The sequence below is a fragment of the Callospermophilus lateralis genome, chromosome 4 (assembly GCF_048772815.1).
Source record: "Callospermophilus lateralis isolate mCalLat2 chromosome 4, mCalLat2.hap1, whole genome shotgun sequence".
Lineage (NCBI taxonomy): Eukaryota > Metazoa > Chordata > Mammalia > Rodentia > Sciuridae > Callospermophilus > Callospermophilus lateralis.
This window is the reverse complement of record NC_135308.1, coordinates 71,607,624-71,632,748: the sequence shown is the minus strand read 5'-3', so window position 1 is coordinate 71,632,748 and position 25,125 is coordinate 71,607,624. Positions and strand designations below refer to the sequence as shown.

General features: G+C 45.8%; 2 protein-coding genes across 2 annotated transcripts; both read left to right on the top strand.

The window, feature by feature from the left end:
* Positions 1 to 916: 916 nt before the first annotated feature.
* On the top strand, positions 917 to 10,245 carry LOC143396664 (complement C1r subcomponent-like protein). The gene is made up of 5 exons (XM_076852612.1): positions 917 to 997; positions 3,470 to 3,659; positions 6,105 to 6,230; positions 6,381 to 6,455; positions 9,123 to 10,245. Exons 1-5 carry the CDS (start codon positions 929 to 931, stop codon positions 9,893 to 9,895), a joined length of 1,233 nt encoding a protein of 410 aa, XP_076708727.1. The 5' UTR covers positions 917 to 928; the 3' UTR covers positions 9,896 to 10,245.
* A 3,920-nt stretch (positions 10,246 to 14,165) lies between these two features.
* Positions 14,166 to 24,811, top strand: C1r (complement C1r). Its single transcript, XM_076852611.1, has 11 exons — positions 14,166 to 14,299; positions 14,985 to 15,213; positions 16,352 to 16,544; positions 16,866 to 17,012; positions 17,118 to 17,314; positions 17,598 to 17,745; positions 17,964 to 18,085; positions 19,871 to 19,949; positions 20,309 to 20,464; positions 23,038 to 23,112; positions 23,577 to 24,811. Coding segments are annotated over exons 1-11 (2,118 nt in total). The 5' UTR covers positions 14,166 to 14,297; the 3' UTR covers positions 24,347 to 24,811.
* The last annotated feature ends 314 nt before the right edge of the window (positions 24,812 to 25,125 follow it).

Sequence of the window (25,125 nt, the reverse complement as noted above, 5' to 3'; positions counted from 1 at the left end):
GTGTCTAGACCTTTCATACAATTGCTTCCTCTGAGGACTAGACCACCTACCTCCACAAGGGCTTCCTGGCCCACTGCCAAGCCATGAGTGAGAGTCCTTCCCGGGAGTGTAGTGAGGGAGCCTCTGACCCCAATTGTCCTCTTGTATCTGCTTAAGACATTTGAAGTGACAGCTGAGCTGATTCCTAGGGATGTGGGGATACTTGAGCTTGCCTGTGGCCCTGACCATGGTAGATAAGGAACTTCCAGAGGATATGGGAGGGATTTAAAAGACTATATAAGCCAAGCATCAAACACCTGTAATTCCAGTAACTCAAGAGGCTGAGGCAGGAAGATCACAAGTTCAAGGCCAGCCTCAACAACGTAGCAAAATCCTGTCTCAAGATAAAAATAAAAAGGGCTGGGGAGTGAGCTCAGTGGTTAAGTACACATTAGTACCAAAAATAAATAAATAAAATAAAAGATGGTGTAAGTCGAATGACCCCAACCCATCTTTGGTGAAAAGGGAGAGGAAAAGAATGCTCAAGTTCATGGGTCACAGGTTCTCCAAGCTGCAGGATGGTAATGTAAGTGAGTGGGAGGGAGAGAGATGACTGGTTAAAGGCTCAAGCCATCATACCACATGTGATACACATACAGTAAAAACTAATTTTTACTGTGTACAAAAATCAAAAAAGTGTCAAAAGGTGGTGCCCTCCACTCTGATGCCTGAAGGCCAGCATGGTTTTAGAGATTGTTTTTCCCAGTTGTGGTGGATGAGCTATTGGACAGCAGGTGGCACTCAACCCAGAGAATTAGAAAAAGGGAACTAGTTACTCAACTCATTTCCAGTAACTTCTCCCTCCTCCCCACAGGGCCTTCTCCAGCCCCTCCTCCTGTTCCCTGGCCTGGGCCAAGTCCTCTAGCAGGTTCCAGATGTCTGGTCCCAGATGGCTGGTCCCAGAGTTGGGGAGCTATCTCTGGAGAAGCCCTCCCTCCACAAGCTGCCCAGGCAAGATGTGAGTGTGCCCTGGGGAGAGGCCTGGAAGAGGAAAAGGGTGAGGAGAGGGGGGATAGGACACACGCAGCCTATGTACACACAGCCCACGCACAGCACACACGCACAGAGCAGTTAGTCCGGAGGGAACTGGAGTTTGCTTATGGCCTCTAGCAGCCTTCTTCCCTGGAGCTGGTCAGGCTTAATGCTCTGAACAGGAAACATTTAAATGTCCCCCTCTTGTACCCTCATTGCTGCTTCAGATCCAGGCAGAAGGCAGCCCTTCTGCAGATGAGACTCTCCAGGGAGACGAGCAATGGCAATGTCCTCAGAGGGTGGAAAACTGAGTTCTGCAGCTCAGGCTGAATGGGAGGCTGTAGGAATTGGGTGAGGAAAGGGTAATAATGAGGGAGTAGACAGGAAGTGGCCAGGCCTCAAGGGCTGAGGCCAAAGCTACTGGCCCTGCCTTTGCCACAGGCCTTCCTATTCCTTATTGTCACTTGGCCATGGATATATGTTACCTTCATAAATCCATGGCCTCCCCTACTCACAGGTGCTGGCTCCTCCTCTGGGGAGTCCTCCAGTCTTACCCCACACAGGGCTCTATGCCCTTGGCCTAGTGACTCCCCCAGGAGCTGACATCCCCTGGGTACCCAAAGCCATATCTTAAAGGCCAAGAGAGCAGCACTGAGGCTCCAGAGGGTTTTACTGTGAGGTTAGTCTTCCAGGACTTCGACTTGGAGCCATTTCCAGAAGGGGATTCTGTCACAGTGAGCTCGGGGAGAGGGCTTTCAGGGACCCTGGGGAGGGAGACTCCCAGGGGCAGTGGGAGGTGAATCTGCCCTGAATCTCGCATCTGGGGGGGGGGGCAGGGGGATGAAGAGTGCAAGTCAGGGAAGTGGCAGTCTACCCAAAACATGGCTTCCTACCAGTGTCTCTGTCCCTGGCTACTATCTGAGTGCTGGAGGACAAAAGAGAAAGTGGCAGGACAGGTCTTGCATTTTAGACTTACAAAAGGAAACATAAACATTGCAGCTCTAGAGGAAAAGGTCAAGGACTCACACATCAACTATTGTTGAGTCCCTGGGAAAAGTTTACCTTGGCGAAGATACCCCAAGACTTCTTAGGGCATGGGCATTATTCAGAATGAGGACATTTTTAGAACAGTACTTCATATTGTCTTTTGGCTTAAATTTTGTTCATATTAAAATAAATCATGCACACATTTTTTTTTTTTTTTAAGCAGGGTCTTTCAAGGCTTCTAATGAGAAATAGCAGTCTGCAGTCTACTCCTCTTGCCCGCCCCTGAAATGCTGCTCCACAGGAGCAATCCTTTCCAATTCATGTAACGGTTTCATTTGGTATTTACCTTCATATATATGAATAATGCTTATTATGTTATGCATTGTTCATTTTCAGTCTATTACTCACTTTTCAATTTTAGTCTATTATTCATTTTTCATTATTTCTCATTTCCTATTAATTCCAACCATAGAAAATAAGGATTGGTTTTATCTTTCTTAGACCTTCACCATCCACATTTCCCTTGCCCGATTTTCCCAGTTTATCAATGTTATCATTATTAGTTGAATCTATATTTATTATTTCACATTTGTACACATAGTATTATATTTCCTTCTCCAACTTTTGGGTTTCCCAGGAGTCAGTAATGACATGGAGTTCTCTAAGGGTGGGAAGGTTGTTGGGTTTTGTTTCAACTTTTAGTTTGCTTAGTTCTCCCTGAAACTAATACACAGGCGGGTGGTCCAATGGTACAGAATAGAGGACACAGAGACTAATCCACTAAGTTACAACTATCTTATATTTGATAAAGGGGCTAAAAGCATGCAATGGAGGAAGGATAGCATCTTCAACAAATGGTGCTGGGAAAACTGGAAATCCATATGCAACAAAATGAAACTGAATTCCCTTCTCTTGCCATGCACAAAAGTTAACTCAAAATGGATCAAGGAGCTTGATATCAAATCAGAGACTCTGCGTCTGATAGAAGAAAAAGTTGGCTCCGATCTACATATTGTGGGGTCGGGCTCCAAATTCCTTAATTTCTTCCAAACTCTTATCCAGGAATGTACAGCTTTTCTCAAAATACTGAGGCACAAACTAGGCGCTGTGGCACCCGCCTGTGATCCCAGCAGCTTGGGAGGCTGAAGCAGGAGGATAGCAAATTCAAAGCCAGAGTCAGCAACTTAGTGAGGTCCTAAGCAACTCAGGGAGACCCTGTCTCTAAATAAAGTATTAAAAAGGCCTGGGAATGTGGCCCAGTGGTTAAGTGCCTCTGGGTTCAATTCCCAGTACCAAAAAAAAAAAAGAAAAAGAAAAAGAAAGTGTGGCCTTTGAGTGCCAGAGAGGTGCAGACCTTCTAGGTGGAACTGGAGTCACACACCAACTAACCCAGAAGTGACTCTGTGCCACCAGTGGTGCAGACTCACTGCATACTTACCTGACCTCTCACTCCTCCGTGTCTTCCTTTCAGATCTCAGCTAGCAGGATGGATCTGAGCCAGCTCTGTGGTAAGCAGGGCTCCTCTCTGGGCAGCCCCCCTGGTCAGGGGGAGTTTGTGTCCTCAGGGAGGAGATTTCGGCTGACCTTCCATGCACACTCTTCCTCCAAAGACAAGACCACCCATCTCCACAAGGTCTTTCTGGCCCTCTTCCAAGCTGTGGGTGAGTATCCCTCCTTGGGTGCGGGGAGAGAGCCTCTGTCCCCAGCTATGGTCCCGGTGTTGTAGGACAGATGAAGCTGGACACTGAGGAATCAGCAGGAAGCAGTATTGGCTGTAGCCCAGGTCCAGAGGAAGGCTTTCACCTAAATCAGTTAATTTCTCTGAACCCAAAGTTCAGAAATGTTTAAAACTTCATACCCAGTGTATAGGGGGAGGGGGAGCTCAGAGACTCACAATCTGCAGAAGTCCACATAAAAGTAGGTTTTTTCTATTGTTCTGGGCAATCAACCCAAGCCTGGATACAAAAATAACTCTAGGACACTCTCTGTGAAAATCAGTGCCTGGGAAAGGGACAGTTGCCTCCCCTTCTCCCTCCCCACACCCCACCAGCTGGTTTTTCCAAGGAACCTAATTAGCACCAGCACCATCTACTCATCTACTCTTTTGGATACCCCTCACTCCCCGCCCCCCCACCCCCCCACCCCCACCCCCACCCCTGCTCCACCCCCCCACCCCCACCCCCACCAGTGGTGGCATAGGCCTGTAATCCCAGGGGCTCCGAGGATCCAGTTCAAAGCCAGCCTCAGCAAAAGCAAGAAGCTAAGCAATTTAATGAGACCCTGTCTCTAAATAAAATACAAAATAGGGCTGGGGATGTGGCTCAGTGGTCAAGTGCCCCTGAGTACCCTCCCCCCCCAAAAAAAAGACTTTCCCCAGAATCTAACTGCTTTCCTTTGAAATGTAAACAGCCCTGTGAAGGCTTCCTGGTTAAGGCTAGAGGCTGTGTTAAAGGAGCCTGTGCTTCCTTCATCGAACTCTGCTTTCGTAAACACACTTTCCACCTAAAAACTCTTACAATCATATGTAATTTTAGACTAGAAAATTTACTACACTAGATAGCCCATAAATGTTGTGAAAAACTAGTAAAGGGGTTCTCAACATCTGGAGTGCTGATCTCCTCCGGGCCCACAAGATAGAGCAGCAGGAAATAGGAAGCTTAACCACTTTTGAAACTCGTTTGCAGAAATTCTTGCTGATAGTCTAAGAACAATTATGGTGAGGGTCTCTGGAGAAGCTTAATTAAAATTTTCTGTGGAGTAGGGGGTGCCACTATACTGGTATCTTGAAGGAGTGACTGCTGAGGCTAGGGGTTCAGGGACATCTGGGTGGACCCCATCTTTGCCCCATTCTTGACCCTACTAGCAAGCAGCCCAATTAAGGGGAAATCGTTGCTTAGCTCCAGCCATTGTTTCCAGGCAGATTTACAGTCCCAGTATTTACAGATCAAGAGACGCCAAAAAGAGTTTTAAGTAAAATTCTAGATTTTTCAAATGGTGACTCAGACTTTTTTTTTAAAAAAAGTACTTCCATGTGTTAAATTAAAAGGCAAAAACACAGTAGATAGTGTGATAAGTGTTCCTCTGATCTCTGGCCCTTAGTTCCTGGTTACTTTCTCCAGAAACAACTTTGCTTTCCATTTCCTGGATATTCTTCCAAAATATTCTATACACTTTGAAGATACATTGTGTGTGTGTGTTACATACTAAATACAATGTTCTAAATTGTTTTTTCACTTGCTATATCTTTCTTAAAAATTATTTAATTATTTAGTTAGTTAGTTGTCAAGGGACCTGCATTTTATTTATTTATATGTGGTGATGAGAATCAAACCCAGTGCCTCACACATGCCAGGCAAGCGTTCTACCATTGAGCAACAATTCCACCCTCTCACTTGCTGTATCTTAACAATCATTCCACATGCATAGAATTAGCATTGACTCATTCCTTTTTAATGATCACAGAATATCCCTTTGATTGACATGTCATAATTATTTAATCAATTCTCTGCTGATAGATATTTTACTGCCATAAACAGTGATGATGTGGATAGCCTTACATATACATTTCTGAGTGTGTGTAAGAGAGCATCTTTAAGTCTTAGAAATTGAAATGGTCGGTCAAAAAAGACTTGCATTTTTATTTTTGGTATTGTTAAATTCCCCTCCATAAAGGTTTTACTGATTTACACTCCCACCAACCATTTTGGAAGTCTTTGTCTCCCCCATATCCCACTTAGCCACAGTTATTTTTGAAGTCTTTGCATGTTGACAATCAGTAAGAGCTAGCTCAATTTTTTTTGGGGGGGGGGTACTGGGGATTGAACCAAGGTGTGCTCTACCACTGAGGTACATCTATAGCCCCTTTTTATATTTTATTTTGAGACATGGTCTCACTAAGTTGCTGAGGCTGGTCTCAAACTTGCCATCCTTCTGCCTCAGCTTCCAGAGTTGCTGGGATTACAGGTATGTGCCATGGCACCTGGCCTTCGAATACTTTTTAAAAAGCACTGTTCAAGTCAAACAAAATATAGTTATGGCCAGAACCAGTTCCTGAGTTGCCACTTTGCAAGTCTGTGTGAGGCCTAATGACAGCTATTTTCCTATAGTTGTGAGCTGCAGTCAGCCCATCAACCAGGCCAGTGGAGGCTCTGAACCCATCATTGCACCGGGAGCCAACTCCTCCAAGATCCATAGACACTGCCAGGAACCCTATTATCAGGCAGTGCCAGCGGGTGAGTCCCCATCTGCTGAATAAGCAATTTCCATCTGCCTCACTCCCACCCAAAGACCTACTGAGGCCCTCAAAGGACCTAATCTGTTAGCCTGACACCTTCCAGTTCCGAGTCTGCTTCTTTGCTCCCAACCCCCATTTTGCTCCTCAGGGACACTCAGCTGCCCATCCTGGGGGACCTGGAAGGACAGACAGGACGGGGTGGAGATTCCTCAGTGTGTACCTGGTGAGTAGTTACCTGTCCAGTGCTGTTCTCATGGTCATTCCCAAACAAGCCTCAGCTGTAACTTGACCTGTGGGACACAGGGACTAAAGGAAAGCCTTGGGGTAGAAAGGGGAGATGAGAGTAGATGAGCATGGTGGTGCACGCCTGTAATCCCAGCGCCTTGGGAGGCTGAGACTGGAGGATCACAAACTCAAAGCCAGCCTCAGCAGTTTAGTCAGGTCCTGATCAACTTAGCGAGATCCTATCGCAAAATAAAAAGGGCTGGGGATGTGGCTCAGAATTCAAGTGCCCCTAGGTTCAATCCCTGGGACCACAAAAAAAGAGAGAGAGAGAAAGAGAGAGAGAGAGAGGTGTGAGAACAGAAGGTGAGGAGGAAATTAGGAAGGCCCAGAAAAGAAGATCCAAGGAGCTTGTCCCTTATTCTTCAAGGGTCAAATTATGTCTGAGAAAAGAAAAGCACAAGAGGATAAACAGTTGGGTGAGTGAATGAGGAAGAAAAGGAAAGTTGAAATAAGAGAAAATTCTCTTTGTATGTATTTAAGGGTACAGACAGGCTTTCTGCCTGCCCTCCCAAAATCTTCCTGCCTAGATGCTACACTGTGGCAGACTGTGTGTGTGTGTGTGTGTGTGTGTGTGTGTGTGTGTGTGTGTGTGTTGGGAAGGGTGCCAAGTTTCAAGCCCAGGACCTTGTACATGCTAGACAAGTGCTCTAACCAGTAAGCTATGCCCTAGCCCTCTACCTTTTTTTTTTTTAACTGAGACAAAATTCACCATTTTAACCATTTTGAAGTGTACAATTCAGTAGATTTTATAAAAACAATACCACTAATTCCAGAACATTTCCACCATCCTCCATCTGAAAAACCCAGTACCTCTAACTCTCTGTTCCTCCATCCCCTGGAAACCACTCATCTACTTTCTGTCTCTGTAGATTTGTTTATTCTGGACATCTCATACAAGTAGAATCACACAATATGTGTCTGGCTTCTCCCACTTAGTATAATGTTTTCAAGGTTCATCAATGTTATAATATGTATACTTTGTAGCAGTACTTTATTCTTTTTCAGGGAGCAGTGGTACAGGGGGATTGAACTCGGGAACACTGGACCACTGAGCCACATCCCCAGCCCTATTTTGTATTTTATATTAGAGACAGGGTCTCACTCAGTTGCTTAGTGCTTTGCTTTTTCTGAAGCTGACTTTGAATTCAGGATCCTCCTGCCTCAGCCTCCTGAGCTGCTGGGATTACAGGCGTGCACCACTGTGCTCCACAGGGGACTTCATTCCTTTTATACTTTTTTGTTTTCTTTTTTGATACCAGGGATTGAACCCACGGGTGCTTAATCACTAAGCCACATCCCAGCTCTTTTTATTTACTTATATAAAGACAGGGTTTCACTAAGTTGCGTAGGGCCTCACTAAATTGCTGAGGCTGGCTTTGAATTTCCTCCTGCCTCAGCCTCCTGAGCTGCTCTTATTACCGTTGAGCACCACCATGCTATGCCCTCAGTCTTTTTATAGTTAAATAATATCCATTTGTGCCTATATACCACATTTTATTTATCCATATATCAACTGATGGGCATGTCATGTGGATTATTTTCACTTTTTAATTTTTTTTGTAGTTGTAGATGGACAGTATGCCTTTATTTTATTTGTTTATTTTTATTCAGTGCTAAGGATCACCCAGTGCCTCACATGTGCTAGACAAGTGCTCTGCCACTGAGCTACAGCCCAGTCCCTTCTTTCCACTTTTGTCTATTATGAATAATACTGATATGAATGAAGTGGCTGGATCATAAGATAATTCCATCTTTAACTTTTTGGGGAACCATCAAACTGTGTTTCATAGCAGCTGCCACATTTTACATCTCACCAGCAATATGAAAGTTCAAACCCATCACTTGTAATTCACTTTTGTTTTTCCAGTACTGGGGGGTGGAATCCAGGGGTACTTTACTACTGAGCCACATCCCCAGCCCTTTTTATTTTTTATTTTGAGACAAGGTCTCACTAAGTTGCTTGGAGTCTCACTAGGTTACTAAGGCTGGCCTTGAACTTGCCATCTTCCTTCCTCAGCTTCCCAAGTTGCTGGGATTACAGGTGTGCACCACTGCACCTGGCCACATTTTCAACCAAAGCATTACCTTCCAAATCCAATAGGATCCACAGAAAACCATAGGGCAAGCCTGAAGTTTCCTGCTCAGGGAGTAGGTTGGAGGACAGAAGACGCACATGATACAAATTAGGAAATGACATAGAAAACAGGCAAGAGGTACTAAAGACAAACTCTGCTGGCACCATGATGTGGCCCAGGGGTAGTCCCACCAAGAGTCTAGAGGAATGGCTTAAATATGGCCGAGGAGGCAGGAAAGGGAGCTCCACAGAGTCAGTCCCAAAAGTGCTGATCTAGGCTCCCCACCTCTCAGTCCACTGTCCTGAGTCCCATACAGGTTATGTGCCCAGTAGTGTCAGAGTTGACTCACTGCTTCCATCAGTCTCTGTGGTCTACACTCATGGGTCTGTGTCATCATAAGGTCCTGATCCCATGCAGAGCCATACCTGGGGCCTTCTTTATGCATCCACCACAACACTCACAGAGCAGAGCTGTAATCCATGTGTCTGGTAGCAGGGCTGATTGTTCCCTTCTCCGTCTCTCTCTCCCAGTCTGTGGACAGCCAGTCACCCCCATTTCCCAGAACCCAAAGATCCTGGGTTCTTCCAAAGCTAAACTGGGCAACTTCCCCTGGCAAGCCTTCACCAGCATCTATGGGCGTGGGGGCGGGGCCCTACTGGGCGACAGATGGATCCTCACTGCTGCCCACACCATCCAGCCTAAGGACAGCATCTGCCTCAGGAAGAACCAGAGCGTGAATGTGTTCCTGGGCCACACAGACATAGCTGAGATGCTGAAAGTGGGAAACTACCCTGTCCGCCGGGTCTTTGTGCACCCAGACTACCATCAGAACGAGTCCCACAACTTCAGTGGGGACATCGCCCTCCTGGAGCTCCAGCACAGCGTCCCCCTGGGCCCCCACCTCCTCCCAGTCTGTCTGCCTGACAACGAGAGCCTCTACCTTGATGGTCTGTGGGGCTACGTCAGTGGGTTTGGTGTGGAGATGGGCTGGTTAACTGAGGAGCTGAAATACTCAAGGCTTCCCGTCGCTCCAAGGGAGGTCTGTGAGGCCTGGCTCCGGGAGAGGCATCGAACTGAGGTGTTTTCTGACAACATGTTCTGTGTTGGGGATAAGATGCAGATGAACAGTGTCTGCCAGGGGGACAGTGGTAGTGTCTATGTGGTATGGGATGATCGCACCCATCGCTGGGTGGCCACAGGCATCGTATCCTGGGGCATTGGGTGTGGCAAGGGGTACGGCTTCTACACCAAAGTACTCAACTACGTGGACTGGATCAAAGGAGTGATGGACAGCAAGGACTGACCCTGGAACAATTGAGCAGTGACCAGTCAACACTGTGGAGGTTGCAGTCAAGAGAGGGTTGGGGATGAGGCCGGAGCCCTGGAGGGAGAAGCAGGGAACCCCTATTTAAGTATTAAGTCATAACCCCTATTTAACCCCTATTTAAGTCAGCACATGGGAGAGAAATCCTCTCCCATCAACCTAAACCGTCCCAAACAGGAAGCAGCACCCCACAGCCCCCTTCTCCCCATCTTCCTGCATGTTTGCACCAGGGAAGCAAGCTCTGGACATCTCTCAGCACTCACCGTGCATGTCTTTGGCATCCTTGGCATTGCTTCATCTGCTGACGCAGCCTCTCCTGTAATCACCTATGGACAAGTCACCTTCTCATCCCTATGCAGAGGAAATATGGAGGAAAGGGTCTAAAGTGCAATTTTGTAAGGATCATGAGTTTGAAGCCAGCCTCAGCAATTTAGCAAGGCCCTAAGCAACTCAGTGAGACCCTGTCTTTAAATAAAATATTTAAAAGGGCTGGGGATGTGGCTCAGTAGTCAAGCACTTCTGGGTTCAATCCCCTGTACCCCCCTCCCAAAACTGCATTTTTTTTCCTGAACTATTCCAAAGACCCTTTAATTGACCTTCAAATATTCAAGCTATGGGCTTCATCACCTACTACAACTCCTAGATGTAATTATCAAAATATCCCCTTTTTTGTTTGACGTCTTCTCTGTGCCAGGTGCCTCACATGTTATTTTACTTAGTCCTCACACTAAGTAAAGAATGTGCTATTATCCACATCTTACAAATGAGGAAGCTGAGGTTCAGCGAGCTACGGTGACCTGTGTTAGTCCCACAGCTGGTGTTTGACTGCAGAGGCTGTGCTCCTTCAGGATGCCAAGATCCTCCCAGTTCTCCCCAAGACCTACCACATCACCCCGCTCCTTGTTCCAGTCCCTACATCCTCACAGATTCTCCCTCCCTGAGAGGCCTTGCTTCTATGTAGATGGCATCACCTGCTCACCCTTGCTGCTGGCATGTCCCATGCAAACACCTAGGTGAGCCTGGTGCTGGATTGGAAGTTCCTGCAGACAGCCTGGTTGGTGCCCCTCTCATCATGAAGGTACAGCTACCCAGAGAAGACCAGCTCTTTAATTTTTAGTAATGGTTTGAGGTGCTTTATAGTGGAATACAAAAAGTAAAATACAACTATTCAGTGGAAATAGAAAATGAATAACATGAAACAGAGAACAAATTTGTTAGTGTTGAAAGTCAAGTTCCCATATGGTCAAAGGTTATATTTATCCTGGCAAAACAACAGGATTCAAAGTTGTACATACATATGGTTACTTCTGCTTCTATTTTATAAACCTATAGGCAGTTCAAAAGACAATAAAAATGTTCTCAGGTGGGCATGGAGTCCCATGCCTTTAATCCAAACTACTGGAGAGGCTGAGACAGGAGGATAAGCACCTCGGCTGGATCCCCAATACTGGGAGAAAAAAAAACCTCAAAATATTAATCAGAGACTGAAAGAACTATAAAATGGAGAGACAACCGCACTTCCACGGATTCCACCTCTTAGGTCCCCTTCTTCCTCCGGGAGAAGTCTTTTCTGCTGTCCTTTAATAAACTTCTAATTTCTACTCTGAAAAAAAAATATTAAAAAGAAAAAGAAAAAGATAAATAAACAGAGGTGTTTTGAGTGATATGATTTTGGCTGTTCATTTCTCCCCCATTCTGTATTGGCTATTTTTTTTAAATTTAGGGAGCATGTGTCATTTTTATTTATTTCATTTTACTTATTTTTTTAAGTTTTTTATTAAAAATGATATGAGTTTCTCCCTACCATGGCAAAAATAGATATCTATATCCATGTGGGAATGTCTAGATCTGTATCTATTTATATCTCTAAATGTAGATTTAGGTCTATGTCTAGCTCCAAATCTATACATATAAAACTATAACTAAAGATGGTGAGGATGATCCAAATCTAGAGGAATAGATATGGATGATGAATTATAGAGATATAAACACAGCAAATCTACCATTATTTTAAGAAAGAAACTTTTTTGTGGAGCACAGTGGCATAAGCTTGTAATCTTAAAGACTGGGGAAGCTGAGGCAAGAAGATCATAAGTTCAAGGCCAGCCTCAGCAACTTAATGAGACCCTGTGTCAGAGTAAAAAATTAAAAGGGCTGAGAATGTAACTCAGTGATAAAGTGCCCCTGGGTTCAATCCCAGTACCAAAAAGAAAAGAAAAAAAAAGAAAGAAATTTATTTTCTCTAGAACCAAGTCCTAAAAGGAATGAACAATATAATAATATCTTAAATAAATGCAGGCACAATCTTCATCTGGCTCTTTCTTCTATTCTTGGTATATGGCAAAGGCATACCAAAAACATGTAAGTGATGGTTATTTTGAACAGGTAGGCAGAGTGGAGGTAGGGGTCTAAGTGGATAAGGTCCAGGTTTGTCATTTTCTAGTCATATTGCATGACAGAACAGAACTCAGAACCCCTAGGATGTTACATGACACCAAGACAGAAATCGGAATTCCTAGGATGAATGAGAAAATTTCAGCTAAGACTTACCTTCTTATATTGTTCCCTCCTCACCTGTTCTCCCTGCCCCCACTATGAACATAACACACACACACTGCTATTAGGATACTATTGCGCAATTACAATTGTAATTATGATAGACAAAAATTCCCCTTTCTCCTCATGTTCTGATCTGGACCATCTCCTTCTCCCTATCTTTTGTCTTTCCTGATCGACAGGTCCATAGGCCATGTCATTATTAAATCAGTCCTGCTACCAGATTCAGTTTTCAACTCCAACACATAAGCCTGGTGTGTAAAGCCTCTAAACTTTGGTTATTCTTGCATTTTCCATGTGCCTGCTCTCTAACTGCATTTGGTAATGACTTGGTCACTGCCAAATGGGCAACTGGCCCATCTTGGTGAGTGCTTGCAATCCACTGTCTGGCAAAATGCTTAGCACATTAAGTAGGATGAGTAGGTGGGTAGGCAGATGCATGGAGTGATGAAGAAGTCAATATCACAAGGAAAATAGGCAGGACAGCCTACAAAGGTATAGGAACTAGGAGGGCTGCTCTGCAGGCTGAGCCTCCTATGGGACACAGTGCTACAGGGTATTTGGAGCCATGCAGAGTTGATGACAAAAGACTCCCCCAAAGAGCAAAAATTGAAAACAGTACACCCATGTCCTGGTGGACAGGAGAGCTATCCCAGAGGCCAGGCTTCCTCTCAAAAAAGACCAAGTCACTCTTGCTCTGCAGCCACACCCTTTTGCTTAAGCACTAAGCAACTGTAATCATCAGGACTCAAACTTGACCAGATGCTGAGGAAAGAGAACTTTTCTTGCCCCTCCGAAGCTATCCCCATTTTTCTAAAAGGAAAGTTGGCAAGCCTGTGATCACTGAGGTGGGAGGGAGGATTTCACCACTTAATACTGCTTTAGGGTCACCTGATATAATAACCCTCCTTCTCCACCTAAGTGTCATTCATGAGTAAAAGAGGCCAGGGCCCCAACACAACCAAACCCATTTCCCTCTGGCCACTCCTACAGGCCCTCCCCTACACCACTGTTCCTGTCACTTCATTCCAGGCATTTAACCCTGGGTGCTCCTGGACAAGGGCTGATGGGTGAATAAGGACAGGAAGAACAGGGTCAATAGAAAAGAACAGACTTTGTGGTGATGCATCTGTAATCCCTGCTACTCAGGAGGCTGAGGCAGGAGGATTGTACGTTCCAGATCAGTCTGATCAAATTAGCGAGAACCTGTCTCAAAATAAGATTTTAAAAAGGGACTGAGGTTGTAGCTTAGTGATAAAGCACTTGCCTAGTATGCATAAGGCCTTGGGTTCAATCCCCAGTCTTGAAAAAAGAAAGGGAAGGAGGGAAGGAAGGAAGGAGAAAAGAAGGAAGCAAAGAGGCAGCCCAAAAAAAAGGAGTCCCCAACAGTCTGTGATTCCCTGTTTTCCTATTCAATAGGAATTTTGAAAATACAGCAGAAGCTCCTAGGAAAGTCTTTGAAGAAATATTGATCAGATTTAGAAACTGAAGTGTCTGAAGTTCCAACCAAAGTCTTCCTGATCCTTAAAAATTCAGATCCACCTCCCTCCACAGCTCTTCCCCAAATGTACCAGCAGGTGGCGCCACTACCAGGGATTTCAAAACCAAAACAAAACAAAGTGGAAACTCAGATTTTTTTTTTTTTTTTTTGATTATGCAAATAGTTCATTCCCTACAACATTCCTCCGGGAATGGTCCCCCCTCCACCTCCACAATCATTCCCTCCCCCTTCCCTCCTCTGCACAACTGCGGTCTCCCTCAACACACAGTGCATCAAGACGCTGTCAGGAGAGCTGAGGACCCAAACACAAACGGGCCTTGAGAAATGTGAGTAAGGCTAATGGGCACCAAGTTGGGGGGAGAAGCTTGGGCATAGGAGGCAAGCCTGTATCCAGATTTATTCAGGGAGACAGAAACACCCTTCCCCACTTGTATACCTCATCTATCCCAATGCACACATATATGTACACACATGAACACATACCCTTATCCCTCCTCTAGCGGACCAGAGGAGTCCTTACATTTGTAAGCCAATATGGTCTTCCCCTTCTTTTGTTTTTGGGATCATTGAGATCTTCCCAGGAGGAGGATCCCCCATGTGTGTTTCCCAGACTCCATGAAGAGTTTCTCCCAGAGGCTGAACCTTTGCGAGTCCTTTAAGAGAGCCATGTTTGGAAACCCTCACCCTCAATTGACTGGTCCCAAGCCAACCTTATTCCGGGAAGAGAAGGGGATGGAGGGGGCAGGGCAGGGGAGAAGGCTGGGGAGGGAGCACGATGAGAATGTGGTGACCTCTGGACTGGACACTGCCCTGGGAGGGATGCAACAACTGCAGAGGCCAAGCCCCCTGCCCCACCTACCCCCACCAAGAGCATCTCTATTAGGTCTAGAAATGGACAGAGGGGATAAGGCAGAGAAATATGGCCATCCTGTCCCCCACCCCAGCCAATGCCTAAATAGCAAGGGTGCTGCACCCCTCCACCTCCACAGACACCCTTTTCCTTTTTGCCAGGTGGCTCTTCTTCCTCTTGGTGCCAGCCCTGTTCTGCAGGGCAGGAGTCTCCACCCCCATCCCTCAGAAGCTTTTTGGGGAAGTTACTTCCCCTCTGTACCCCAAGCCTTACCCCAACAACTTTGAGACAACCACTGTGATCACAGTCCCCAAGGGATACAGAGTGAAACTCGTCTTCTGGCATTTTGACGTGGAGCCTTCTGAAGGCTGTTTCTATGACTATGTCAAGGTAGGAGTCAGATTGGGAGGGCAGAGGGGGGAAGGTCCTAGCCCCTTCTGGATGCTCAGGCTCGTGCCTTAACCACCCTGGACAGCATGCCCACCCCCAACACCACCCCAGCCCTGTAAGAGCAGGTGCCAAGTGGAGTTCTGCAAACCAGGTGATTCTGTAAATGGGGTACCCACAGGTTGTAAAGCCCTCAGAGCCACAGCCCCATTCCCAGGAGGTTCAGTCTACAAGAGTCAGACAAACCTCCAATCTGCTGACTAGCTAGTAGTCTTTGGGAAACAGCCATGCCTCAGTTTCCCTTCTCATGGAGGATATCTCCATGGCTGCCTGCCTCATCAACATGAGAAAAAGAAATGTGTGTATGAGTACAGCCTTCGGCAAGGATGGTGGACTCAGTTCCCTCATCTCTGTAACCAAGGGGGTTTCCTTCCCGGTCCTGTCTTTCTATTTCCAGCAAAAATAAGATTCTGGATTCAAGCAAAGCCCGTGAATTTCCTCTAACTACCATTCCCAGGTGACAGCCTGAAGGATATGAGAGAAAAACATGAAAATGGTGTCTCTTCCTAGTACAGAGGACTTAGCGAGCCTGCAAGGGAGGGAAGGGTTGGTGGCAGTGACAGTGAGGCACGTCTCCTGCCTTTGAGAGGTTGGAAAATCAGCTAAGGCTGGTGAGCCCCAGGAGCTTGTATTCAACTGGGTATATCCAGAGGGTGTGAATGGCTTGGATAAGATGAGGTGAAACAAGAAGTCAGAAAGTAAAGACCAGTTTAGGTTCTAGGAATGAGGGAATGATAAAGGCTGGGCAGAGGTGACCAGAATTCCAGTGGAAGAAGGGCACAGGAAGTGGTGGGAATGAAGAGAGACCTGCAATCCACTGGGGGAGCATAAAACAGGAGAAGTGAGGTAGTAGGCACAAGAGGACATGCAAAGAGTTGGTCACAGGGAGACTCAGGCAGACACATGAACATCAGTCACCTGGGACATTGCAGCAGCCAGAGTCCAGCAAGCAGTGACCAGCTGGAGCCATTGTGGGGCATGATTCTCTCTGGGGCGAGAGAGGAGGACTTTCCCCAACCTGTCACATGGGAAGCAATTCCTCCACAGAGCTTCTTCCTACCCCATGTCCTTCCTCCACCAGGTCTCCGCTGATAAGAAAGATCTGGGGAGGTTCTGTGGGCAGCTGGGGTCTGCACTGGGCAACCCCCCAGGGAAGAAAGAATTTTTATCCCAAGGGACCAAGATGCTGCTGACTTTCCACACAGACTTTTCCAATGAGGAGAATGGGACCATCATGTTCTACAAGGGCTTCCTGGCCTACTATCACGCTGTGGGTGAGTGGCCCGAGGGAGTCCTTGATTCTGGCCTCAGCCACGTTGAATGGGGGATAGAAAAAAGGAATCTTGAATTCCAAGGAGCCAAAAGCCTGGCTTTCCTTGTTCTTCCTTCAAGAGAGCTTTATTCAAAAGAGGCCTGTCAACCTGGGCTCTGTTCCCATTGGGCAATTCCTATAAAGCATTAGAAAGACCTGGAGGTCCAGGTGGTCAGGAACTGACTGTATCTCTAGGCCCCTGGTGACTGACCTCTCTAAGACCAAAGCCACTGCAGAGGTCTCCCAGCGGAAATTCAACACTTCTTTCTGGAATCTCTTCCAGACCTCGATGAATGTGCTTCCCAGCACAACTCAGCAGAGGAGGACTCCCAGCCCCAGTGCCAGCACCTATGTCATAACTACATTGGTGGCTACTTCTGTTCCTGCCATCCAGGCTATGAGCTTCAGAAGGATGGGCATTCCTGCCAAGGTAAACTGAGGTGGGCACGGGAGGGAGACAGGGAGACAGGGACAGAGCAGGAGCTTGCTCCACCCCAAGAGACCCTGGTGACCCCTTCTGGCTCTGATCTCACAGCTGAGTGCAGCAGTGGGCTGTACACAGAGCCATCCGGCTACATCTCCAGCCTGGAGTACCCCCGGCCCTACCCCCCTGAGCTGCGCTGCAACTACAGCATCCGGGTAGAACGGGGCCTCACCCTTCACATCAAGTTCCTGGAGCCTTTTGAAATTGACGACCACCAGCAAGTGCACTGCCCCTATGACCAGCTCCAGGTACAGGTCCCTACCCCACTGAAAGACCCCTTCTTCTCCCCATATCCACTTGGCTCTTCTTGTCCCATTATGCTCCTGGATCCTCTGGCAAAGAGGGAGGGATGACCAGCACCTTACAAAGGCTGGGTAGGTTCCCACAAATCTGGAAGTGACCTTCAGCTGAAAATATACACAAGGCAAGATTCCACCACCACCACCTCCCTGGTCAACAGGCTCACACCCAGGCATCCCTGTCTAAAAAATGTCCTAGCTGGAGAAATAACCCTCTCTCCTCCCCCATCAGATCTATGCTAATGGAAAGAACTTGGGCGAGTTCTGTGGGAACCAAAGACCTCCTGACCTTGACACCAGCAGCAATGCCGTGGATCTGCTGTTCTTCACGGATGAGTCGGGGGACAGCAGGGGCTGGAAGCTGCACTATACCACTGACAGTAAGCTTCCTAGACTGCAGCCAGAGTTCAGTGTAGAGCTTATGCTTAGCATGCAGAAAGCCCTGGGTTCCAACACAAGAACCAAATAAATAAATAAACAAAAAATGAAAATAAGCTTCACGGGGACCTCCCTTACTGGCCAGCAATGGGGAGAGAGAGTGGGGAAAAAGAAAATCAAGTGGCTCTGAAATAACCATGCCCACTGGTCTCCTCAACAGTTATCAAGTGTCCCCAGCCCAAGCCCCTGGATGAGTTCACCATCATCCAGAAACTACAGCCTCAGTACCAGTTCCGCGACTACTTCATCGCCACTTGCAAACAAGGCTACCAGCTCGTGGAGGTAAGAGCCTCAGGCTGAGGAGAGAAAGTCAATCCAGTGTCTCAGGAGGATTCCAACGGGTAGGTCCACAACAACCCTAGACTCTCACACAACTGGAATCATCAAGGTTTGAGCTGAAGAGTCACCTGATCTACCAGCTCTCACTCTTGACTGCACTCAAGAGAGTTTTTAAAATACCAATGTTAGGTCCCCCACAAGAGACTCTTGATTCCATGAGTCTATAGTGCATCTTGGGTATTAGGATTATTTAAATCCACCCAAGGTGATCTAATATGCAGACAAGTTTAAGGATTAGTGATCTAGTCCGATAACTCTTGGCAGAAAAGGCAGGGTAGAGATATGGTGACTTATTTAGCATCACGTAATGATTTGGTACGGTAGGGACTGGGACCCAAATCTCCTACTCCTGCTCCAGGGCTCTTTTCTGCATATTGATGTTTCATCCCAGGCCCACTGACCTGTCCTCAGCTTTGCAGACTCAAGAGAGAATATGGTTTTGTCGATGGGCCATTTTCACAAAAACTTGTGCTACTTTTTAAAAATAAACAATTGGCAAGGAATGGTGGTGCCAGTAATCTCAGTGACTCAGAAGGCTGAAGCAGGAGGATTGCAGGTTCAAAGCCAGCCTCAGCAACTTAGCAAGCCCTTAGCGACTTAGCAAGACTGTTTCAAAATGAAAAATGAAAAGGGCTGAGGATGTAGCTAAGTGGTTAAGCAATCCTGGGTTCAATTCCTGGTACCCAAAATAATAATAAATGAAATGAAATGAAATCTACAACTGGCTGGGCATAGTGGCCCACACCTGTAATCCCAACAAATCAGGAGGCTGAGGTAGGAGGATCACAAGTTTAAGGCCAGCCTTAGCAACTTAACAAGACTCTCAGCAACTCAACAACACCCTGTATCAAAATTTAAAAATTTAAAAAAGGACTGGGGAGGTAAGTTCAGTGGTTAAGTGCCCCCAGGTTCAATCCCCAATATCAAAATAAATAAAAATTAAAAAGTGCTAGAGGGGCTCGGGGTTGTGGCTCAGTAGTAGAGTGCTTACCTTGCATGTGTGAAACACTGGGTTCAATTCTCAGCACCACATATAAATAAATAAAATAAAGGCCCATCAACAATTTAAAATATATATAGAAGGGTTGGAGTTATAGCTCAGTGGTAGAGTGCTGACCTCATACATGTGAAGCACTGGGTTCAATTCCTAGCACCACATATAAATAAGCAAATAAAATAAAAGTACATCAACAACTAAAAAATAAAAAAAAAAATTAAAAAGAGCTGGAAATGTAGCTCAATAGTAGATTCAATTCCCAGTGATGAAAGAAAGGAAAGAAATACTATAATCTGGGAAAGAAAATGTGATACAGGGAATTCTAGGGAGAGAGAAGCATTGGTTTACTCTAAGGCGAAGTTTTTTTCTTTCAATTACAAAAACTCATCCTGACTTGTGGATTTTATTGTTTGTTTTCTTGTTTTGAAATTTTAAATCGTAGGGTTTAGTGAGAACAGGCAAGAGTCTGGAGAGAAGCTTATTGGGTCCAACTTTCTGCTTTGTGAGTCGGTATACCATCTGTGGCTCTGGGCTGAGAGATCTGGCTAGTGAGAAATTACAGTCTGAAAAGTAGTAGTTTTGAAGAAGGCAGGAGGCCATGATGGGCCCTATGGGGGACCCCAGGTCTGAGAGCTCAAAAGCCGACTTGAAACTCCCTACTGCTCCTGTGTGGGGAAGGACAGCTGCCTGTCTCCTGGTACTAACAGCACCTCTCACCTTTGCCCAAACAGGGGAACCAGGCACTGCTGTCCTTCACAGCTGTCTGCCAGGATGATGGCACATGGCATCGTGCCATGCCCAGGTGCAAGAGTAAGTCACAATTCAGGGGTGTGTCTTCCATTGGGGACCTCCCAGCTTTGGAGACCTGAGCTGCGAAGGAAAGAGGGGGTACAGGCTAGGCGCTCTCCAAGAGCCCCTCCCTGTGACTTGCTCTTTGAAGCTTATGGCCCATCTTAGGAACCACTCAGCCCCATCTCCTCAAGATCAATGGGCTCTACCAGAACCAAATGTCACCCCATCCAACTCCTGTCTTTTGCAAGTGCCCTCCTCACTGACTGTATTTATCTAAGTTTCTCACTCTGTTTTGCAGGCAGACAACTTACATTCCCCCTACTGAAGCTCCAGGGCAGTCATTCTCAGTTCTCACACAATCTTGTGTTCTCCCCTAGTCAAGGACTGTGGGCAGCCCCGAAGCCTGTCTAATGGGGACTTCAATTACATCACCAGAAATGGGGTGAACACCTACGAGGCCCAAATCCAGTACTACTGCCATGAGCCATATTATAAGATGCAGACCAAACCTGGCAGCAACGAGAACGCACGAGGTAGGAACTGATGCCAATGACAGTCCTCTCTCCTTTACATCTTCTTGGGATGTCTGAGATGTCGTCCGGTGGAATCCCTAGGGAATGTATGCTAACATATCTTCCCAGGACACTGGCTTCTACTGAAATTACAGTCCGAAAAGTCTATTAGAGAGAGAATTTTTTTTTAATGTTTATTTTTTAGTTTTCGGCGGACACAACATCTTTGCTTGTATGTGGTGCTGAGGATCGAACCCGGGCCACATGCATGCCAGGCAAGCGTGCTACCGCTTGAGCCACATCCCCAGCCCCGAAAAGTCTATTAGTTTTGAAGAAGGTGGTACCTGAGCTGATGCAAAGAGAAAGATTTGAACTTCATAAACTGTCGTTTCCTTTTCACCACCACTACTATCATCACCACAGTCACTATCACTACTTGTAACAACACTATCATCACCACAACAGCACCAACACTAGCACAGACACCACCATAAACATTATTGCTAACAATACCAATACCATCCTTACCAACAATAACATCACCACCACCACCATCGCCACCAGCATCATTACCATCACCATCATTACCAGCACCAAGGGTATGCATACCATCATCATTACCAATGCCAACACCACAATCACCACCACCACCATTATTACCAGCAACATCATTGCCACAATCATCATTATTACCATCACTACGAAAACCAATACACACACCACCATCACCATTACCATACCAATACTCCCATCATCAACACCACCAACACCACCAACACCACCAGTACCATTACCAATACCACCATTGTCAATACCAATTCCACCATCACCACCAACACTACCACTACTATCATCACCACCACTGTGACCACCATTACCATCATCACCACTACAGTTTCAGTGAGACTTGTCCCTCCATTCTTCCCACCCAGGGTGAATATTGTGATTTTTTTCATTTAGGTTTACTTAATGACTCTCAAAATCATCTATGGGTATCTTGAAAACTTAAAAAAAAAAATCAAGGTTGGGGGTATAGCTCAATGGCAAAGCACTTGCCTAACGTGTGAAGGAGCTGGACACAGTGGCACACGCCTATAATCCCAGTAGCTTGGGGGGCTGAGACAAGAGGATTGCAAGTTCAAAGCCAGCATCAGCCAAAGTGAGGCACTAAGCAACTTAGTGAGACTCTAAATAAAATACAAAATAGGGCTGGGGATGTGGCTCAGTGGTCGAGTACCCCCGTGTTCAATCCTTGGTACAAAAAAAAAAAAAAAAAAAAAAAAGTATGAGGGGCCCTGAGTTCCATCCCCAGCACTGTTAAAAAAAAAAAAGCCAAAACAGCATTCATTAAAATAGGTTTAAAATGCGTAAAAAAAAAAAAAAAAAAAAAACTAGGTTATGTATGGTATGCATTAAGAGATGGGCTTTGGAGTCAGACATCTCTCCCTATTCATGTTAGTTCTGGTGCTTAGTAATTCTGTGATCCTGCTAAGCATAGTGGTGTACTTCTGTGATCGATCCCAGAGACTTTGGAGGCTGAAATAGGAGGATCACAAGTTTAAGGCAAGCCTCAACAATTTAATGAGACCCTAAACAACTTAGTGAGACCATGTTTCAAAATAAAATATTAAAAGGGTTAGAGATGCAGCTCTGTGGTAAATCATTCCTGGGTTCTATCCCCGATACCAATAAATAAATAAAAGAATATTTTGACCTTGTGCAAATTATTTAAACTCAGTTTCCACATCTGTATAAATTGAAGATAATATGTACCTGAAAGTATCACTGGTGGCACATAAATGAGATAATGCAGACAAAATGCTTAGCCAAAAGCATGGTACATTGCCAACAAGCAAAAAAAGTAGCTAATGCTGGGCAAGTGGCACACACCTGTAATCCCAGTAGCTAGTGAAGCTGAGGCAGGAGGATCATGAGTTCAAAGCCAGCTTCAGCAAATCGAGGTGCTAAGCAACTCAGTGACACCCTGTCTCTAAATAAAATGCAAAATAGGGCTGGGGTTGTGACTTAGTATTTGAGTGCCCCTAAGTTCAATTTCAGTACCAAAAAAAAAAAAAAAGTAGCTACCATAATTATCTGCAATCCCACTACCAAGATGTGTCACTAACTGGGCATGGGGGCACATGCCTATAATTCCAGAGGCTGAGGCAGGATCAGTTAGAGCCTTAGCAATTCAGCAAGGTCCTAAGCAACTTAGTGAAACCCCGTCTTCAAGTAAAAAATACAAAAGGATGGGGACGTAGCTCAGTGGTTAAGTATCCCTGGATTCAATCCCCAGTACCAAAAAAAGCCTCACTGATAAGATTTGGATATATTTCTTTGGTTTTATGACTACTTGCACAAATAGGCCTCACATTAGACATGTAGTTAAGTACTCTAATTTTTTTCCACTTGACCTTAAAACAAAAATATATGTAAGAGCCTCTTAACATTTTTGATATTTTATCCTTATATATTTGAACAGTTTAACTTTCATCCTCATCTGTGTTGGTTCCTTATCTCCCATCTCCCTATAACAACACAGTCAGTGCTCACTGGCTTCTGCAACCTGGCTTTCTTACCCTTCCCACCCTCAGGGTTGTACACCTGCACAGCCCAGGGCATCTGGAAGAATGAACAGGAAGGAGAGAAAATCCCTCGGTGTTTGCCAGGTGAGTGGAAACCCTCTGGGGCCATCCTTGATATCTAAAGCAGCCCTGCCCGACCCCAGAAGAAGCATGGCACAGAGAAAGGAGACCCGAGTCAGGAAAGAGATACTTTAGCTGGAAGTAAAAACCAGAGATGAGGAGTAAGGGCAAAGGAGAATAATACAGAGACGAGGAGAAATGTACCAGGAGAAAGTAAGAAAGGCACAGAGAACTGGACCCAGTCCTGATGCGCTAGCATTTTCACCGATGGGAAATCAGGGAATAAATATAAGAGAAATCCCAGGAAGAAATAGACAAGAAGAGGAGAAACTGCCCACAATAAGTCCAAGAACAGGGTGTAGGAAGAGAGGAGAAAGAAAATGGGCAAGAATCAAACAGAAGGGAGGAAGGGAACTGACTGGCCACAGGAGGGAGGCGGGGGCAGGACCCGGGCTGACTGGTCTTGTCCTCCTGTCTCTCCTCTCTAGTGTGTGGGAAGCCCGTCAACCCTGTGCAACAGAAGCAGCGCATCATTGGAGGGCAAAAAGCGCAGCTGGGCAACTTCCCCTGGCAGGCGTACACGGTCATCTACGGGCGAGGGGGCGGGGCCCTGCTGGGTGACCGCTGGATCCTCACAGCTGCCCACACTCTCTTCCCCAAGGACCACAACGCACAGGAAAATGTCACCAAGGATGTGTTTCTGGGCCACACAAATGTGGAGGAGATCCAGAAATTGGGAAATCACCCTGTCCACAGGGTCATCGTCCACCCAGACTATCGTCAGGACGAGTCCCACAGTTTTGAGGGGGACATTGCCCTGCTGGAGCTTGAAAACAGTGTCACCCTGGGCCCCAACATCCTCCCCATCTGCCTCCCTGACAATGAGACCTTCTATGATAAAGATCTCATGGGCTATGTCAGTGGCTTTGGGATAACAGAGGAGAGGATTGCTAACGACCTCAGGTTTGTCCGCTTACCTGTAGCTGATCGAAAGGCATGTGAGAGGTGGCTCCAGGAAAAACAGAGTAACGATGTGTTTTCTCAAAACATGTTCTGTACGGGGGACCCATCTCTAAAACAGGATGCCTGCCAGGGGGACAGCGGAGGTGTTTTTGCAGTGAGGGATACCAACAGCGATCGCTGGGTGGCTACGGGCATCGTATCCTGGGGCATCGGATGCAGTAAAGGATATGGCTTCTACACCAAACTACTCAGTTATGTGGACTGGATCAAGAAAGAGATTGGGGAGGATGTCTGAGCACAGATTTCACTAGGCCAGAATCTAGAGAGCAGTAAAACATAGTAATCTGACCAGTAGATCACCACTAAGAACCCACATTAAAACCGCTGATGCAGAAAGACACTGTGAAACTCTCTATTTCTAATTGTATTGTCTGTTTGTTTTGTTTTCCTATTGCCTTTTGGGTTTAGTTTTGGCTTTTTGCTGTGCTGGAGATCAAACCCAGAACCTCAAGGGTACAAAGTACATGCTCCATCACTAAGCTACATCCCCATCCCATAAATTCTCTACTTTATAGTACCAACCACATTCTTTACCTGAAACAAATCAAAGATGCCTTTCATTTGTCCAAGAATTACAGAATATATACTTATTAATCTCTGCTTACCTTTTCCTTTTCATTTTTATACCACTGGAAAGCTGAATAAAACCTTTTACAAATAAAAATTTATGAGACACTTTGGAGTGTCAAATAAATCAAAAGTGGTATTTAATTAACAAAAATATTTAATAAGATCATGTTTAAAATATTTACCTTAGGAACACGATAATAACAATTTACAATTAGTGTTAAGAATAACAATATATTGGTAGTTAAAGATTTAGCTCAGTGGGAAGCACTTGCCTAATACCCCCAAGGTCATGGATTCATCTGCAGGGCTGAAAATAAAACAAAACAAAAACCACGTCAGGAATAATAATAATATATTTCTGCATTTTGTTTTGATTGTACAAAAGAAGAAAGTCCTAATTTTCCCACAGAGTTGTAAATGCAACAGCTTTTTTAACAGCTCACC